This window comes from Chiloscyllium plagiosum, unplaced genomic scaffold, assembly GCF_037043375.1.
Source record: "Chiloscyllium plagiosum isolate Xiang-an unplaced genomic scaffold, Cpla_swu_hap1 HiC_scaffold_11, whole genome shotgun sequence".
Lineage (NCBI taxonomy): Eukaryota > Metazoa > Chordata > Chondrichthyes > Orectolobiformes > Hemiscylliidae > Chiloscyllium > Chiloscyllium plagiosum.
Genome location: NW_028270149.1, coordinates 92,830,378 through 92,850,065, shown reverse-complemented (window position 1 = coordinate 92,850,065; position 19,688 = coordinate 92,830,378). Strand labels below are relative to the sequence as shown.

The window sequence follows — 19,688 nt, the reverse complement described above, 5'->3', positions numbered from 1 at the left end:
ATCACAGGGGCTGTAGGATGGAAATCAGGAATGCAAAAAAGGGACATGAAATCGCATCGGCAAAGAAGGATGAGGACAATCCAAAACTGATTTTAGATAATATAGATACAAGAAGAGTAAACGATTAACTTGGGACAAAGAAGGGGCCTTTAAAGATCAATGACGCCGTCGATGTGCATGACTTCTGGATATGGCTAAGATCCTAAACAAATTGTTCATTCTTGGACTTACTGTGCACCAAGACTGGGGAACTCAGATTACTACGTTACAACACAATTGGAGTACTCTGTGCAATTCTAGTCTCCCTGCTGTCAGAAGGATGTTGTGAAACTTGAAAGGGTTTAGAATAGATTAATAAGATGTTTCCAGGGTTGTTGCTGAATAGGTTGGGGCTATTTTCCCTGGAGCGTCGGAGACTGAGGGGTGAACCTACAGACATTTATATAAACATGTTTATATACATTTACACCTTCACCTAACACTATGGGCAATTTAGCATGGCCAATTCACCCAACCTGCACATTTTGGACTGTGGGAGGAAACTGGAACACCCGGAGGAAACCCACACAGACACGGAGAGAATGTGCAAACTCCACACAGACAGTTGGCTGAGGCAAGAATTGAAGCCAGGTCTACTGGTACTCTGACGCAGCAGTGCTAACCACTGTGCCATCGTGCCACCCCAAGCAGGGGAGTGGAGACAATCATGGTAGTTATAGACCCATGAGCCTTACTTTGATTCTGGGTAAACTGTTGGAAAGGCTTGTAGGGGATAGGATGTATAATCATCTGGAGATGAGTTAGTTGATTAGGGACAGTCAAAACGGTTTTGTGAGGGGCAGGTCGTGCCCTCACAAACCTTATTGAGTTCTTTAAGAAGGTGAACAAAGAGATAGATGAGAATAAAGCAGTTGATGTGGTATATATGTTTTTCAGTAAGGCGTTTGTTAAGGTTCCCCATGGTAGGCTATTGCCGATAATATGGAGGCATGGGACTGTGGGTGATTTAGCAGTTTGGATCAGAAATTGGCGCACTGAAAGAAGGCAGAGGGTAGTGGTTGATGGGAAATATCGATCCTGGAGTTCTGTTACTGGTGGGTACTTCCAGGATGTGTTTTGGATCCACTGTTGCTGTCAATTATATAAATGGCCTGAATGAGGGCATTGAAGGATGGGTTAGTAAATTTGCAGAAGACACTAAGGTCGGTAGAGTTGTGGATAGTGACGAAGGGTGTTGTAGGTTACAGAAAGGTTTAGATAAGCTGCACAGCTGGACTGAAAGTTCGCAAATGGAGTTTAATGTGGAAAGGTGTGAGGCGATTCACTCTGGAGGGAGTAACAGGAACACAGGGTTCTGGGATAATGGTAAGATTGTTGATAGTGTAGATGAACAGAGAGATCTCTATGTCCATGTACAGAGATCATTAAAAGTTTCCACCTAGGTTTATGGGTTTTTTAAGAAGGCATTCAGTGTGTGAGCTTGTCTTGGTAGAGGGATTGAGTTTCTGAACCATTAGATCATGCTGCAGCTATACAAACTTCTGAGAGTGGCCACATTTGTTCAGGTCACTGCATTACCGGATGGATGTGTAAGTTTAGAAATGATTCAGAGGAGATTTACTAGGAAGTTACCCGGTATGGAGGGAAAGTCTTATGAGAAAAGGCTGAGGGACTTTAAGCTGTTTTTGTTCAAAAGAATGTGTTTGAGGTCAATTAATTGAGACAAAAAAGATAATCAGCAGGTGAGATGGGTTGGACATGGAGAGCCTTTTCTCTTGGATGGCGATGCCTACCACAAGGGGAGATACCTTTACATTGAGGTAGATATTAACATGAATAAATAGATATGGGACAGATGCCAGAGGTAGGTTTTTTACTCAGATTAGTCGGGCATGGAATGCATTGCCTGCAACAGTGGTAGACTCGCCAACTTTAAGGGCATTTAAACGGTCATTGGATAGACATATGGACAAGAGTTGGAATAGTTTTGGTTACTTGGGTTTCAGATTGGTTCCACACGTTGCTGCAAAATCGAAGGCCGAAGGGTCTGTAATGCGCTGTCATGTTCTGTGTTCCAGTGGGCAAAAATATGAGATGGGAGAGGAAAGACATAAAAGCGATTTTAGGAGAAAAGTTTCCACACAGAGGATGGTGCAGTTATGGAATGAGCTTCCAGGGGAAGTGGTAGAGAAATGTTCAATTTGGGGGGAGGAGAAGTTTGAAGGGTTACGGGTCAAATGCAGGGAAACGCGACTTGTTCATGGACTCTGGTCAGCATGGACTAGTTTGGTTGAAGGAAAAGTTTCCGTGCTGCATGGCTCGGTCTCCAGTTATTGGAGGAGACGACCGAGATAAGGAATGTTGTGGACACTGAAGCAATTTACAGCGATAGTGATGGTAGTCTGGAATTCAGTACATTTCAAATATGTGGAGGGACAATCGGGCTAGGAGGAGGTTACAGAGATAGGAACTGTTATAGGAGTTACAAATTATTGAAGACACTGGTGCATAAGCCATGCGATAGATACAGTGTTGCAGAGTAGTGAGTCTTAGTACAACAGAACTTACAGCAGGAGTGATGATTGAGCATGTGGTATGTGTGAACTGTGCTCCCCCTCCAGCACTGTATCTGTGTCATGTCCTGTTAGCTGATATTTGGAGCGCTCTCATTGCTCTCTGCTCTGTGCACTGTGAGTGATCTTACCTCACTGCAGAACTTATTGAAGGTTCCAGATCTCCCTGCCCTTTGTCTCTCTGGCTGACCAACCATCTTCAATATGGTGATGGACGAGACACCCAGCAGCTGGGAAGTTAATCGAGTCTGAATCTTCCCGAGTACCTACAGGAGACAGACGAATAGACAGAATGGGAAATTAGACTGATACACTGACGATTAAAAATGGCACTGTGTACCACCACAGAGACCTGGAAAATTCCAGACTCTATCCCTGGCCTGTGCTGCCTCGTCTCCCTGGAGTGGAGAATTCTGTTGGCTCAGGATCTGGTGTACCTTCGAGAGAGAGTGAGAGAGTGAGAGAGTGAGAGAGTGAGAGAGTGAGAGAGTGAGAGAGTGAGAGAGAGTGAGAGAGTGAGAGAGTGAGAGAGTGAGAGAGAGTGAGAGAGAGTGAGAGAGAGTGAGAGAGAGTGAGAGAGAGTGAGAGAGAGTGAGAGAGTGAGAGAGAGTGAGAGAGAGTGAGAGAGTGAGAGAGTGAGAGAGTGAGAGAGTGAGAGAGTGAGAGAGTGAGAGAGTGAGAGAGTGAGAGAGTGAGTGAGAGAGTGAGAGAGTGAGAGAGTGAGAGAGTGAGAGAGTGAGAGAGTGAGAGAGTGAGAGAGTGAGAGAGTGAGAGAGTGAGAGAGAGAGAGAGAGAGAGAAAGTGAGAGAGAAAGAGAGAGAAAGTGAGAGAGAAAGTGAGAGCAAGAGCGAGATACTAAGTGATATCACCAAAGTACTGGAAGATATCAGGATCACATAATAGTGTTGGAAAAACAGGTTTCGCTTCATCATGCACTGGTATAACCGGTCAGGAATGAGCAACCTGTGAGCAGGCGAAGTGATGGCCGAGTGGTATTATTGCTAGAGCATGTATCCCAAACCTCAGCTAATGTTCAAGGAGGCAGGTTGGAATCCCACCATCAGAAATGGTGGAATTTGAAATCAATAATTTTAAAAATAGTAATTAACAAACCACAAATAAGTATGAGATCATTGCTGATGTACAAAAAACCCAAACACTTGTCCTTTCGAGAAAGACATCTGCCCATCCTCACGTGGTCTGCACGACATCCCCACAGCAAAGTGTTTGCCTCTCAAAGACCCTCTGAAATGGCCGAGCAAGCAATTCAGATCAAGGGCAGCTAGGGCTGGGCAAGAAAGGCTGGTCAGCCAGAGACAGCCACATCCCATACCTGATTTAATAAATAATCCATTAGATGGTCCCACTGGAAATGTGTTGGGATCAGTGTCCTGGCCGATCATGTCGGTAAGTTTATGGACAGGGCTTTCAACTGACAGAAAGAATGCAGGGACAGGCTTCAGGTGAAAGGAGCTTTCTAAATCCAGAGAGAAAATGTGGAGCAGCGGAACAGTATGGGGATGTGGCTGAAGACAAACAGAACGGAACAGGATGGGACAGAGTTTAACTAAAATTGTACATCAGCGAATAGATTTGTGACAGAAAATTGTGGGAAAGAGTAAGTTGTGTTTTTTTTTGAATGGACAACGTCGCTGTAATAAGGAAGATGGATTTGAGACACAGAGATAAAAGAGATTTCGACAGCTGGGAGACATGAATACAGGATGAACAAAAATATTCAGTGATTCACAATCTTGTGCAAACTCAGGCAAAACGGACAACACAAACAATAATGGATAACAAAGGCATTACAGAGAAAGCATTTGGCCTCAGATCATGAAGTAGATTCAGTCTGAATGTAAATTCTGGCTACTGCTTGCCAAGGACACAAGCAGCAGAACAGTTTTAGCCACCGAACAGCATTTCATTGCTCATCACTGCATTACACAGGAACTCATTGACATTTTTTAACAAGGGCATTGTGATAATTTTGCAAAACTTCAATATTTGTATAATCTGGGACAATCACACGGACAACATTGATATTGGAAGAGGAGTTCGGTTAATTTTTTTTTCAGTGTTTCTTTGAAAAACACATTGTGCAACTGTTAAGGGACATAACTATCGCAGAGCAGCCGTGTAATGAAACTTAGTGAATGAGTAATGTCACCTGCAGAGATCCTTCTGGAAATTGTGATAAAGTGCAGTTTAAAGAAATATAAAGTTTTAAAGTGAATCACAGAAAGGACAAGCTACAACTAGAAACAAAAAATAGCCAATTACATGAGTTTGAGAGGAGAACTGACCAAGGTAAACACGCTAAACAGACTGAAATATGTGGCTGGAAATGAACAGTGGAAAACATTTGAAGGAACAGTGTAAATCACAACAGAAGGTCATTCGATTGAAACAGTAAAAACCTCAGTAAGAAATTCCCACTGATCCCTTACACAGGACAAAAGGGATCATACTAGGTCATGAGACTGAGAAGATCACCAAAAAGTACTTAAAATCCTGAAATGAGAGTGTGTTTTAGGAGTAAATGTTAATGCATTGCAATGGGTCTGCTCGCAGGAGGAGGGCTGTGGGAAGGGGAGCCACGGTCAGGGTTCATTGACACGATAGGAACAGGGAGAGGTGAAGGTGCTGGAGGTGGTCAGAGTGTTACAGAGAGTGGTCAGGGTGTTACAAAGCCAGGATGGATTGCTGCCGCTGGAGGAGTTTGCAGAGGTACGGAGGGATATATGTATTTTTCTTTATTCATTCATGGGATGTGGGTGTCACTGCCTGGAACAACGTTCTTTGACGCCATGCTAATTACCCAGAGGGTAGCTCAGAGTCAGCCATATTGCTGTGGGTCTGGAGTCACATGTCAGCCAGACCAGGTTAGAATATTTGATGTCCTTCCCTAAAGGAGGTTAGTGAACTAGATGAGTTCTTCCTCCTGATCAACAATGTTTTAATGGTGGCCCCACCAATGTCTTTTACAGCCACAACATGACATCCCAACTCTTACTCTCAATGCTCTCCCCAATGAAGGTAACCATCCCAAACACCTGCTTCACCAGCCTGTCTACCTGTGACACCACATTCAAAGAACTGTGTACCTGGGTCACTGACTGACGACACTACCCAGGGCCCGAACATTAACTGTTTAAGTCCCACCCTGGTTTGTTTCACCAAAATGGCACACTTCACATTTATTTAATTAAACTCCATCTGCTATTCTTCAGCCCACTATCCCAGCAGTACTATTCTTCCTGTTGTATCACAGATAACCTTCTTCACTGTCCACTTTCCCACCAATTTCAGTGTCATCCACAAACCTTACTTACCAGGAAACCAATATTCCCATCCAAACCATTTATCCAAATGACAAACAACAGAGGTCCCACTACACCGCTGGTCACATGCCTCCAGTCAGAAAAACAACATGTATCCCATCACCCTCTGTCTCCTTCCATCAGGCCAATTTTGTATCCAGTTCACTAGCTCCTCCTGAATGCCATATCCTTTTTGCAATGATCTGAGCTTATTACCCAGTTTATCAGACAGAACATAGAACACAGAACAGTTCAACCCACGGCCCTTCGGCCATGATTTCATGCCAACCTTTTATCCAACTGTAAGATCAAACTAACTGACATACCCTTCATTTTACTGTTATCCATGTTTCTATCCAAGAGTCTATTAAATGTTTCGAAAGTATCTAATTTTACTACCACCATTGGCAGTGCATTCCAACCACCTACCATTCTCTATGCTCTTATCCATCCTCCAATCACCTTAAAATTATGCCATCTTGTAATAGCCATTTATTCCATAGGAGGAAATGTCTCTGACTATTCACTCACTCTGTGCTTCGCATCACCTTGTTCACGGAACAGGAGAATCGACGTTTCGGGCATAAGCCCTTCTTCAGGATTCCTGAAGAAGGGCTTATGCCCGAAACGTCGATTCTCCTGTTCTCTGGATGCTGCCTGACCTGTTGCGCTGTTCCAGCAACACATTTTCAGCTCTGATCTCCAGCATCTGCAGACCTCACTTTCTCCATCACCTTGTTCACCTCTACCAGTTCACCCCACCCCCTTCTTCACTCCCATGAGAAAAGCCTTAGCTCCCTCAAAAACTTTCTTAATAAGAAATGCCCTCCATTCCAGACAGCATTCTGGTAAATCTCCTGTGTACGCTCTCTAAAACTTGCACATCCTTCCAGTAAACAGGGGACCAGAACTGAACATAATATTCCAAGTGTGGTCTCACCAGGACGCTATAAAGATGCAGCAAAACCTCACGGCTCTTAAAATCAATCCCCCTTCTAAGGAAAGCAAACACAACATATGCCTTTTTAACAACCCTACCAACTTGCGTGGCGATTTTGAGGGATCGATGGACACGGACCCCATGATCTCTGTTCCTCCACACTGCCAAGTATTCTGCCTTTCACCCTGTATTCTGTATTCAAATTCGACCTTCCAGAATGAATCACTTCACACTTTTCCAGATTGGACTCCATCTGCCACTTCCAGCCCAGCTCTGCGTCCTGTCAATGTCCCATTGCAACCTACAACAGCCCTCCACATTACCCACCACTCCACCAACCTTCAGGTGATTGGTAAACTTACTAACCCATTGTCCAACATCCTTGTCCAAGCCATTTATAAAAATCACAGAGACCAGAGTCCCAGAGCCGACTGTTACAGAACACCACTGGTCACTGAGCTCCAGGCACAATACTGTCCATCTGCTGCCACCCTCTGTCTTCTCTGGGCCATCCAATCCTGTATCCAGACAGACAGATTTCCCTGTATCCCAATCATCCTTCTTTTCTGAATGATCCATCAACGTATTCTGCCATATCCTCAAAGAATTCAATAAGATTTGTGAGGCATGACCTGACCCCTCACAAACCCATGCTGACTGTCATTAATTTAACTATGGTTTTCCAAGTAGTCATAAATCCTGTCTTTAGGGTCCTCGTCAATAATCTGCACACCACAGTCATTAGACCAAATCTGTAATCCCCAGAATTCTACCTCCGTAACATGGCCTGGACTCTACAAATCTTCTCTCCTCTGCCATGTTCCCCAGAAGGGCACTGGAGGGTGGTAGGGGTTACAGAGATAGGGAGGGATATCAGGACAGGAGGGTTTTGCAGACATTAGGAGGGTTGCAGTACCAAAAGGAGGCTTCAGTAATTGTGAGGTTTCATGGTGATGAAGGCATTTGAGGAGGGAGGGAGGGAGGATTGTAGGGAAATGAGAAGTTTCACAGTTTAGTTGCTTTGTTAGGGCTGCAAGAGGTTACTGAGTTGGGGAGGGTGTAAGCACTGGTTGGGGAGGGTGTAAGCACTAACTGGTTTTAGTTGAAATGCATGAAGAGGATGCAGGAAGCTGGAGAGTATGGGGTCTGAACGAGGTTACACAAATGGGAAGAGTTGTCAGGAGTGCAGGTGTTTACAGAGACAGCAATGGTCTGATCTGGAGCAGAGGACCCAGATTGGGAGGGATGTGGGGACTGGAGGTGGTTTGACAGGGAGGGAGGACCAGAGGCCCACAGGAGGTTACAGAAATGTGGAGAGCTGTAGGGCTGACTGGTTCATGGAGTTGGGAATGTTGGGAGGGATAGAGAAGTTTACAGGGATAAGGATGTTTGTAGGACAGGGCTGGATTACACAGACAGTGACTGTTTTAGGGAACTGAGCAGATTACAGAGATAAAGAGGTTTGTATCATCTTGCGGAACAAACAGAGATATGGAGGGTCATCGTGACTGAAGATGTTTATAGATATAGGAAGGCTTAGGTTCTGGGGGTTATTTAGACATGGAGGCTGTGGAATCTGGATTGGTTTTTGAGAGATTGGGGTAGCAAGTTTGGTTGGAGACAGTTTTACAGATAAGGGAGCATAGCACAAACAGGAGGAAGTTCCTGCGGTAGGGAGGGTTCGAGTGGAGAGTGATGTTTAAACAGACGGGGGTAAGAGCTGGAGAAGGTTATGGAGATGGGTAAATGGATGGAGATACAGGAGGAGCTTACATTGGCAGGGTGGGTGATAGTGACGGGAGGATGTTACATAGTTAATGAGTCTTGTAGGAACAGGATCGGGAGAGGCACAGGCATTGGAGTGGGATCTACAGATCGGGAGTGTTGCAGGGACCTGAGAGGATAACACAGATAGGGATGGTGGTAGGGTCTCCACAGACTGATGGTGTTTTAGGGACTGGAAGAGGTTATGTAGACAGGGAGGGCTGTAAGAGCTGCAGGAGCTTATGGAGAGTTGAAGAGTTGGAACAGTTCACAGAGGGAGGGTTCTCCGACAGGAGTAGGTCACAGATAGTGAGGGTTGTGTGGCCTGAGAAAGTTAAAGAGAGGGGAGTTTTTGGGACTGGAAGATATTACACTGACAGGGACAGTTGAAGAGACTGTAGCAAAAATGCATGGAGAAGGTTACACAGATAGGGAGGTGAGTAGGGACTGAAGGTGAATACACAAACATGGAGGGTTGTATTGTTAGACGGAGCTTAGAGGGATAGGGACTGGTGTAGGGATTTACACAGATAGGGAAGGTTGTGTTTTTGGTGAAGGTTACACTGATACAGACAGTGTTAAAGAGTGTTTAATGGACTACAGAGGAGCTCAGACAGAATGTATTATGGGGAGTGGAGGAGATTACAGACACAGAGATGGCTGTTGGTTTGAAAAGAGGTTCTACAGATCCTCAGTGCTGTAAGGCTGAAGGGAGGTTACAATAATAAGCGTTACCTACACTTAATGACTTTTTGATATAGATGAAGTCTCAGAACGGGATTGTCAAAAGGAAGTATAGACAGTCCAGATGAGTTTACAGACATATAAATGTTTTTGGGGGTTTCAGGATGGAACAGTGATTGGGAGTGCTGTAATGAATGGCAATAGTTATAGAGAGGGTTCTAAAAGCAGGAAGAGGTGACAGTCATATCGATCTTTGTAAGGACTAGAGAAGCTTACATCGCCAAGGAATGTTTTAGAAACTGTTGGAGATTACACATATAAGGAGAGTATTGGGGATGAGGCAAGGTTCAAGAGACAGGGATGGTTGACAGGACTGGACAATAACCTAAATAGAATCTCCACAGTGTGGAAACAGGTCATTCGGCCCAATAAGTCCACATCAACCCTCTAAAGAGCATCCTAACCAGACCCATCCCTCTCCCTGTCCAATAAGCCCTGCATTCCTCATGGTGAACTCACCTAAACCACACTTGCCTGAATACTACAGTCAATTTATGATGGCCAATCAGGTATCATGCAAATGTTGGACTTTGGCAGGAAACCAGAGCACCCGGAAGAAATCCACACAGTCGGGGGGAGAACATGCAAAGTCCACACAGACAGTCGGCCAAGGCTGGAATTGAAGCCAGGTTCCAGGCATAGTGAGGCTGATTATACAGAGCACTGTAGAGATTGGACTCAGTCACAAAGTTCACAAGGGTTTATTGGAACAGGAGGAAAATATAGTCAGGAACAGGAGAAGCTTACATAGATGGTGTCCATGAGAGGGACTGGAAGAGGTTAACGCAATAGGTAGGGTTGTGCATTCTCTCGACAATTAGAGGTAGGGACAGTTGGGGAGACTGGATGAAGTTAGTCATACTCCGAGTTGTACACACTCTGAGTAATGGCAGATGGAGTTTACGTCTGCTCACTGTGAGGTAATGCACTGTGGGAAGTCTCATAAGAGAAGGATATACATCATGAAGGGTAGGTCATCCTGGAGAACTGAGTAACACCGGGACCTTGGTGGGTAAGTCCCTGGATGTCTGAAGGTGTCAGCACAGGTTGACAGGGTGGGGAAGGCACCTGAACTGGGAGCAGGAGGGGGACCCACATCCTGATGGGACGAATTGTTAGAGCTGCTTGAGAGGATATAATCTAATCTGGCAGGGTGTTGCACCTTAAACAGTCATAAGGCCAGAAAGAAGATTGAGGTTGGTGCACAAGTTAAAGACAGCAATTTCAGCAGACAAGGCAGGCAAGAACATAGCAGGAAATGGGGGAGGGGGAACTGATGATTAAACTGCATTTATTTCAATGCAAGGGGCCTGACAGCTAGATTAGATTAGATTAGATTACTTACAGTGTGGAAACAGGCCCTTCGGCCCAACAAGTCCACACCGACCCGCCGAAGCGCAACCCACCCATACCCCTACATTTACCCCTTTAACCTAACACTATGGGCAATTTAGCATGGCCAATTCACCTGACCCGCACATCTTTGGACTGTGGGAGGAAACCGGAGCACCCGGAGGAAACCCATGCAGACACGGGGAGAATGTGCAAACTCCACACAGTCAGTCACCTGAGTCGGGAATTGAACCCAGGTCTCTGGCGCTGTGAGGCAGCAGTGCTAACCACTGTGCCACCGTGCCGCTAAGGAAGATGAACTCAGGGCATGGATTAGAACATGGGACTGGGAGATTATAGTTATTACAGAAACACAGCTGAGGGAGGGGCAGGACTGGCAGCTCATTGTTTCAAGGTAGAGAGACCACAGGAAGCATTGAATATGAGGCAAGAGAGGAAGCGTGGTGATGTGTTTTGATTGCATGACTCATCCCAGCAGTACTTACAGGGGATATTTCTGTGGGATCACCCAGTGAAGCTATGTTAGTGGAACTGAGAAATAAGAATGGGTCATCACTTCGATTTGATTGTCCTACTAATCCCTAATAACAAGTGCCAGACTGAGGAACAAATATGTCGGGAGATCTCAAATGTCAATCATAATAATAGGCCTGTTATGGTTGGGGTTTTTAAACTTTCCAAACCTAGACTGGGACTGCCAGTGTTCAGTGTTTGCAAGGGAGGAATTTGGTAATTGTGTTCCAGAAAACTCCTAATCAATATGTAAATGGCCTGAAAAGAGAAAGGGGCAAAACCTGACCTCCCCTTGGGAATCAAGGTAGGGAAAGCATTTTGCCAAAGTGACTCAAGTCTATTAGTTTGAAAATAGTGATGGAAAAGGACAGGGCTGGTCCAAAGGCTCAAGTTATAAAATGGGGCCAGACTAATCTTGATAATATTAGCCAGGAACTCTCAAAAGATGATTGGGGAGTCTATTTGCAGGGAAAGGGAAGTCTGGCAAGTGAGAATATTTTAAAACTGAGATAAATTGAGCGATCACCACCAGCATGTTCCTGTTTGTGTGCAGGCCAATGCTGACAGCATTAGGAAACACTGGCTGTCTATTGAGGGTCTGGTCCAGGAAAAGGGGGCACAAGTCAGGTATAGCCAGCTGGATCAAGGGAATCCCTGAGGATCACATGGGCTGTAGGAATACACTTTGAGTAGAAATCAGGAATGCAGAAAGGTTACATGAAATAGCCTCAGCAGAGAATGATAAGGAGAATCCAAAAGTGATTGTATAAATATATTAAGAGTAAAAGAGTAACTCGAGACAAAATAGTGTCCCTTAAAGATCAATGAGACCATTGGTGTGTGGAACCGCAGGATATGGCTAAGACCTTAAACACATTTTTTACTCCAGAACTTATTGTGGACAAAGACTGGGGAACTCAGGGAACAAGAGTAATACGTTAGACCACATTTGGAGTTCTCTGCAATTCCAGTATCCCCATTATAGGAAGGATGTTGTGAAAGTTGAAAGTGTTCAGAAAAGATTAACAAGATGTTGCCAGGATTGTTGCTGAATAAGCTGGGGTTATTTTCCCTGGAGCATCGGAGACTGAGTGGTGACCTGACAGAGGTTTATATAAACATGAGGGGTATGGATTGGGTAAACAGTCAAGGTCTTTTCCCAAGGGTTGGAGAGTCTAAATCTAGAGGGCATAGGTTTACGGTTGAAGGGGAAAAGTTTAAACGGCACTGAAGGGACAGCTTTTTTATGCACACGGTGATGTATGTATGGAATGAGCTGAGAGAGAAAGTAGCAGATACTGATATTATGACAACATTCAAAAGGTATCTGGATGGGTATATGAATAATAAGGGTTTGGAGGTACATGGGCCAAATGCTGGTAAATGGGATGGATTTATTTAGATCTTCTGGTCAGCATAGATGTGTTGGACCGAAGGGTCTGTTTCCATGCTGCCCATCTCTAAAAAGAGTGCATGTTATAGAAGAGGTGGTGCTGGAGATTTTACAACACAAAGGAACGGAAAGCCCCAGGACCTGATTAAGTGTATCACAGGACATTGTGCGACGCGAGGGAAGAAATTGTGGAGCCGCGAGCAAAGATATTTGTACCATTGACAGCCATGTGTGATGTGCTGGAAAGACTGGAGGGTGGCATAATGGGCAGTGAAGGAGGTTTTTTGAGATTACAAAGGGATCTTGATGAAATGGGTGAATGGGCTGAAAAACTGTAGATGGTATTCAACCTGAATAAATGCGAGGTAGTGCACTTGGTAAAACAAACAAGGGTAGAGCTTATACAATTAATGTTCGGGTCTCGGTTAGTGTTTTAGAGCAGAGGGACCTCCGGGTTCAGGTACATAAATCTTGAAGCTTGCATCACAGGATGGATAAGACACTGCTTGGCATGCCTGACTATTGTTCAGTCCATTGAGTGGAGGATTTGGGACGTCATGTTGAAATTGTGCAGACATTTCTGAGGCCTTTTCTGCACTACTCCGTCGAGTTCTGATCGCCCAGTTATAGGGAGGATATTATTAAGCTGCAAGGTGTTCAGCAGAGATTTACCAGGACATTGTTGGATATGGAAGGCTTGAGTTCTGAAAAATGGCTGGATAGGCTGAGTCTTTTTTCACTCGAGCCTGGAGTTTGAGATGTGACGTTATAAAAGTTTATTTTAAAAAATGAGATATAGATCGATTTAATGGTAGTTGCCTTTTCCGTAGGATGGGGGAGTCTCAAGAGGAGGGACCACATTTTTAAGGTTAGAAGAGAGAGATGTTCAAAAAAAAAAGACATGGGGGCAAATTGTTACCCAGAGAGTGTTTTGATTGTGGAATGAACTTCCTGAGGAAGGGGTGGATGTGGGTACAATTACAACGTTTAAAAGACAGAGGTACTAAACGAATATTTTGCATCAGATTTTACTGTGGAAAAGGACATGGAAGATATAGAATGTAGGGAAATAGATGGTGACACCTTGCAAAATGTCCATATTACAGAGGAGCAAGTGCTGGATGTCTTGAAATGCATAAAGGTGGATAAATTCCCAGGACCTGATCAGGTGTACACTCGAACTCTGTGGGAAGCTAGAGAAGTGATTACTGGGCCTTTTGTTGAGATATGTGTATCGTCGATAGTCACAGGTGAGGTGCCGGAAGACTGGAGGTCGGCTAACGTGGTGCCACTGTTTAAGAAGAGTGGTAAGGACAAGCCAGGGAATTATAGACCAGTGAGCCTGACGTCAGTGGTGGGCAAGTTATTGGAGGGAATCCTGAGGGACAGGATGTACATGTATTTGGAAAAGCAAGGACTGATTAGAGATAGAGATTTGTGCATGGTAAATCATGTCTCACAAACTTGATTGAGTTTTTTGAAGAAGTATCAAAGAGGATTGAACAGGGCTGAGCGGTAGATGTGATCTATATGGACTTCAGTAAGGCATTCGACAAGGTTCCCCATGGGAGACTGATTAGCAAGATTCTATCTCATGGAATACAGGGAGAACTAGCTATTTGGATACAGAACTGGCTCAAAGGTAGAAGACAGAGGGTGGTGGTGGAGGTTTGCTTATCAGACTGGAGGTCTGTGACCAGTGGAGTGCCACAAGGATTGGGCCTAAGAATGGTGAATAGCCAAGGGTAAGGGAGTCCAAAACTCGAGAGTACAAACGGGACGTGAGAGAGCAAAGATTTAAAGAGGGAGCTGAGGGGCAACATTATCCACAGAGGATGGCGCACAGACAGAACAGACTGCCAGGGGAACATGGAAGAAACAAGAACAATGACAACATGGAAAAGACATTTGGGCAGGTACATGGAGAGGAGAAGGTTTGAAGAGCTAAGGGACAAACGCAGGCAAATGAGACTCATTCATTATAGGAAACATGGAGAGCATTGAGGAGTTGTACCACAGGTTCTGTTTCCGTGCTGTATCACTCTGTATCCAGTTAAAGAGGATTACAGTACCGAAATAAAGCATGTTGTAGACACTGAAGCAAGTTACAGCGATAGGGATGGTCGTCTGGAATGCAGTACATTTCAAATATGTGGAGGACAGTCGGGAAGGGAAGTAGTTACAGGGACAGGAACTATTATAGGAGTTAAAAATTACTGAAGACGCTGGTGCACAAGCCATGCCATAGGCACAGAAATGCAGAGTAGTGAGTCTTAACCCAGTGATGGAGGGAGAACACAGAATAGAAAGATCCCAGGCAGCATTCCCAAACTCTCGTCTGAGGCCTACTCTCCCCTCTGTTGTCCTGATTCTCACTAAGACAGCACAGGCCTGGATTGATAACTATGAACTCCCCATGCTGTTTCAGTGCAACGTAAATTAAAATAGAGGTGGTGATTGAGTCTGGGGTGTGTCTGTATTGTATTGTGCTTCCCCCTCCAGCACTATATCTATGTCATGTCCTGTTAGCGATGTTTGGAGCCCTCTCATTGCTCCCTGCTCTGTGCACTCTGAGTGATCTTACCTCACTGGAGGATTTATTGAAGACTCCACATCTCCCTGCCCTTTGTCTCTCTGGCTGACCAATCATCTTCAATGAGGTGTTGGACGAGACCCCCAGAAATTGGGAGGTCTATTGAGTCAGGAACTTTCTAAATACCTACAGGAGACAGAGAAATAGACAGAATAGAAAATTAGACTGATGCAGTGAGGGTTACACAAGGAGAATGGAAATGAGCCCCACAGATATCTGGAAAATCCCAAACTCCATCCCTGGCCTGTGCTGTTGCGTCTCTCTGGAGTGGAGAATTCTGTAGGCTCAGGATCTGGCATAACTTGAAGAGCGGGAGGCGCTGACAGAGGCAGCAATTAGACCCACACAGTGAGGGATACCACATGGAGAGAGACTGAGTGATATCACCAGAGTGCTGCAAGACTTCAGGATCACACAGTCATGTTGGAAGAATGGGTTTAGCCTCATATTGCTCTGGTATCAGTACTCAGGGATGAGCAACCAGTAAGCAAAACGAAGTGATGGGGAGGTCTTGCTAAAACGATGCAAGGTACAAGTCAGACCACACCTAGATGATAATGTGTGCCCTAAGGAAAGACATTCTTGTATTGGAGGCAGGCAGGGAAGGTTCACTCGGCTGATCCTGGAGATGGCGGGATATTCCAATGAGAAGAGGTGGAGTAGATTGCCCTTGAACCTATTGGGTTTTGAAGAATGGGAGAGAAATTGAATGAAACATCCAGGATTCGGAGGGTCTTTGACAGGTTAGATGTCGTTAAATTAGAAAATCGAACAGTACAGCAGAGTAATAGGCCCTTCGGCCCACCATGGCTGTGCTGACCATGATGCTATTCGAAACTAATCCCATCTGCCTGCACATGGGCGATATCCCTCTATGCTCTGCCTGTTGATGTTTCTGTCTAAATGCCCTTCAAATGTTTGCTCTCGTTGCTACCTCTCCCACCTCCTGAGCAGCTTCTACCCTCTCGGTAAAGACAATTGGCCTCATTCATCTCATTTAAAACTTCTCACTCTCACCTTAAACAGATGCGCCTTAGTATTTGACATTTCTACATTGGAAGGAGGATTCCAACTATCCACACTATTCACGCCTCTCCTAATGCTGTATACCAGTATCTGGTCACCCCTCAGCCTCCGATACTCACGCAAAACAATCCAACTGCATCCAACCTCCTTACAGTAAACACATTCACATCCAGGCCATATTCTGCCAACCCTCTGTTGCAACCTCCCCAAAACCTCCACATCTTTCCTGTGGTGTGTCGATGAAAACGACACGCAACCTTCCAAACATGGCCAAATGAAGTCTCATTCAGTCACAACATGACATGCAAACATCTGTAGTCAATACTGTGCCCAATAAAGGTAAGCATACCATACTCTCCCTCTACCACCACATCCTGTTGTGTTGTTATTTTTAGGGTGCTATGGATTTGCTTCCAATGTCTGTCTATCAATGTTTCCAACTAGTCAATTAGTGTACTTCTCTCTTCCTAAATGCATCACTTCACACCTGTCCCGATGAAATTCAATTTGCCACATCTCTGCCCAACGTTCCAGCTGATCTACATACGGCTGCAACCTTGAACACTCTTCCTCACTGTCCACAATTCCCCTAACTATCCCTAATCATTACATGCCTTTCCAAATGTCGTCTGCAAAATTACCACTCAAACTGCTGACCTTTCCATCTGAATCACAGATATAAATTACACACAGACATCGCAGCACTGATCCTTGTGAAACACCATTGGCCACAGATGTCCAATCAAAATTCACCACTCCACATGCCTCTGTCTACTATCACCAAGAAAATATTGTATCCAACTTACCAACGAGCATGGATTGTGATTTGATCGTCCAGATCCCCCTTGCTATTTGGAAGCTGTCCATTCAAAATGACTATATTTTGATTCCCAGATTAAATTGGCTGTCTCACTAATGCACTGACTGTGTCCTTTCTTCACAACAAAACGGGACCTTGTTTGGTTTTTTGCTGATCCTGCCTAAATCCCTACAATCCCTCAATAATCACATTGCTGTTATGATCATTCTGCAGCCACCCCTCCACAATAACAGTTCGATCATATCTGTTCTCTTCAGTTAATGCTGTCATTCCATCTGCCTTGTTGCAAATGCATGGTGCGTGTCACCGAGAGAGGGCCTTTGAGGGATGGATAGAGGTCACAGAGTGGGAGAGATGTTTGGGGACGTGACAATGTTGCAGGGTTAAACATAGTTACAGTTGCTACAGAATGTTCACAGGAGAAAACCTTTAGAGAGATAAAGCGTCTTTGATTAGACTTCAGAGAGAGGGACGTGTGTAGGGTTGTGGATCGTTACATGGACTTTGTTGATCAGGGTGTAGAAACATTCGCATGATTCCAGAACATCGTACATTTAACAACAGTTGTGGGATCTGGAGAATATCACAGCGATAGGGAGGATGGTATGGACTGGAGAATATTACAGGGAAAGGGAGACTGGTATGGACTGGAGAATGTTGCAACCACATTGACGATGATATACACTGGGGAATGTTGCAGGGAGAGAGAGGAAGTTGTAGAATGGATAAAGGTAGAAGGAGAGATGATTTTATGTTCTAGAAGGAGTGTCAGAGAGAGTGAGTGGTGTGCATGCTGCAAGATACGACAGGGATAGGGAAGCTTGTAGAGACTGGAGGAGAGAGTCATGGAGAGGCTTGTGAGAGACCAGGTTCACTTATGAAAATAGGATGTGTTACAGTGAGCAGAGCCTTTTGCAGATATAAACAAGGATACAATCTCACAGCGCCAGAGACCTGGGTTCAATTCCCGACTCAGGCGACTGACTGTGTGAAGGTTGCACGTTCTCCCCGTGTCTGCGTGGGTTTCCTCCGGGTGCTCCGGTTTCCTCCCACTGTCCAAAGATGTGCAGGTCAGGTGAATTGGCCATGCTAAATTGCCCGTAGTGTTAGATAAGGGGTAAATGTAGGGGTATGGGTGGGTTGCGCTTCGGCGGGCGGTGTGGACTTGTTGGGCCGAAGGGCCTGCTTCCACACTGTAAGAAATCTAATCTAATCTAATCAATGGCCACAAAGCAGTCACACCTATACATAGGTATATAGGAACTGAAGGAATTGAAGAGATTACACAGACTGGTATGCAGTGGAGGAGATTAACCTGATAGGGATGGCTTTAGAGACTCAACAACGTTAGGAAATAATGGGGGGTGCAATGGTGAGAGCAGGTTTCAACAATTCGGAATATATAGACCATAAGTAGCTTTGACAGATAATGATGGTTGTCAGGTCTGGTGGGGGCTGCACAGTAAAGTGAATTGTAATGGCTGGAAACATTTACACAGATGGGGAGAGTATTAGTGATCGGCAGAATTCACAAAAACGGGTCTGCAGGACACGACAGAAATCTGAAGAGTTGTATCAACTTGATCGTGTACACAGGCAGGAAAGCTTGTGGGGGTTGGAGCAACTCAACATGATAGGGAGGGGCATGGAGACTGGAGATGTTGCAGAAAGATTACTATGTCTACATAACTCTACATAAGTCTGTCCTGGTTCCTTCTTTATATTTTTGAACCGCTGTCGATACGCTTAGACCATAAGACCAATGAGTGGAAGTAAGGCCATTCGGCCCATCGAGTCCACTCCGAATTCAATCATGGCTGATGGGCATTTCAAATCCACTTGCCCTCATTCTCCCCGTAGCCCTTAATTCCTTGTGACATCAAGAATTTATCAATCTCTGCCTTGATGACATTTAGCGTCCCAGCCTCCACTGCACTCTGCGGTAATGAATTCCATAGTCCCACCACTCTCTGGCTGAAGAAAAATCTCCGCGTTTCTGTTCTGAATTTACCCCCTCTAATTCTAAGGCTGTGTCCACGGGTCCTAGTCTCCTCGACTAACGGAAACAATTTCCTAGCGTCCACCCTTTCCAAGCCATGTATTATCTTGTAAGTTTCTATTAGATCTCCCCTTAATCTTCTAAACTCCAATGAATACAATCCCAGGATCCTCAGCTGCTCCTCATATGTTAGACCTACCGTTCCAGGGATCATCCGTGTGAATCTCCTCTGGACACGCTCCAGTGCCAGTATGTCCTTCCTGAGGTGTGGGGACCAAAACTGGACACACTACTCCAAATGGGGCCTAACCAGAGCTTTATAAAGTAGCACATCGGTGCTTTTATATTCCAACCCTCTTGAGATAAATGACAACATTGCATTCGCTTTCTTAATCACGGACTCAACCTACATGTTTACCTTTAGAGAATCCTCGACCAGCACTCCCAGATCCCTTTGTTCTTTGGCTTTATGAATTTTCTCACCGTTTATAAAGTAGTCCATGCTTGTATTCTTTTTTCCAAAGTGCAAGACCTCGTATTTGCTCACATTGAATTCCATCAGCCATTTCCTGGACCACTCTTCCAAACCGTCTAGATCCTTCTGCAGCCTCCCCACTTCCTCAGTACTACCTGCCTGTCCACCTAAC

At 44.9% G+C, this 19,688-nt stretch overlaps 1 protein-coding gene across 4 annotated transcripts in view; it reads right to left on the bottom strand.

Moving 5' to 3' along the window:
* LOC148148881 (uncharacterized) overlaps positions 1-19,688 on the bottom strand; it is a 105,728-nt gene that overhangs the window by 22,626 nt on the left and 63,414 nt on the right. For 3 of the 4 annotated variants that reach the window (XM_087991802.1, XM_087991801.1, XM_087991803.1), the window contains 2 exons: positions 15,188-15,322; positions 2,705-2,839 (listed from right to left, as the gene is read on the bottom strand). In XM_087991802.1, coding sequence (XP_087847928.1) covers positions 2,705-2,839; positions 15,188-15,253 — 201 coding nt within the window. In that variant the 5' untranslated portion in view covers positions 15,254-15,322. The remainder of the gene's footprint in view (positions 1-2,704; positions 2,840-15,187; positions 15,323-19,688) is intronic. The other variant, XR_015758601.1, reaches the window with a different exon arrangement.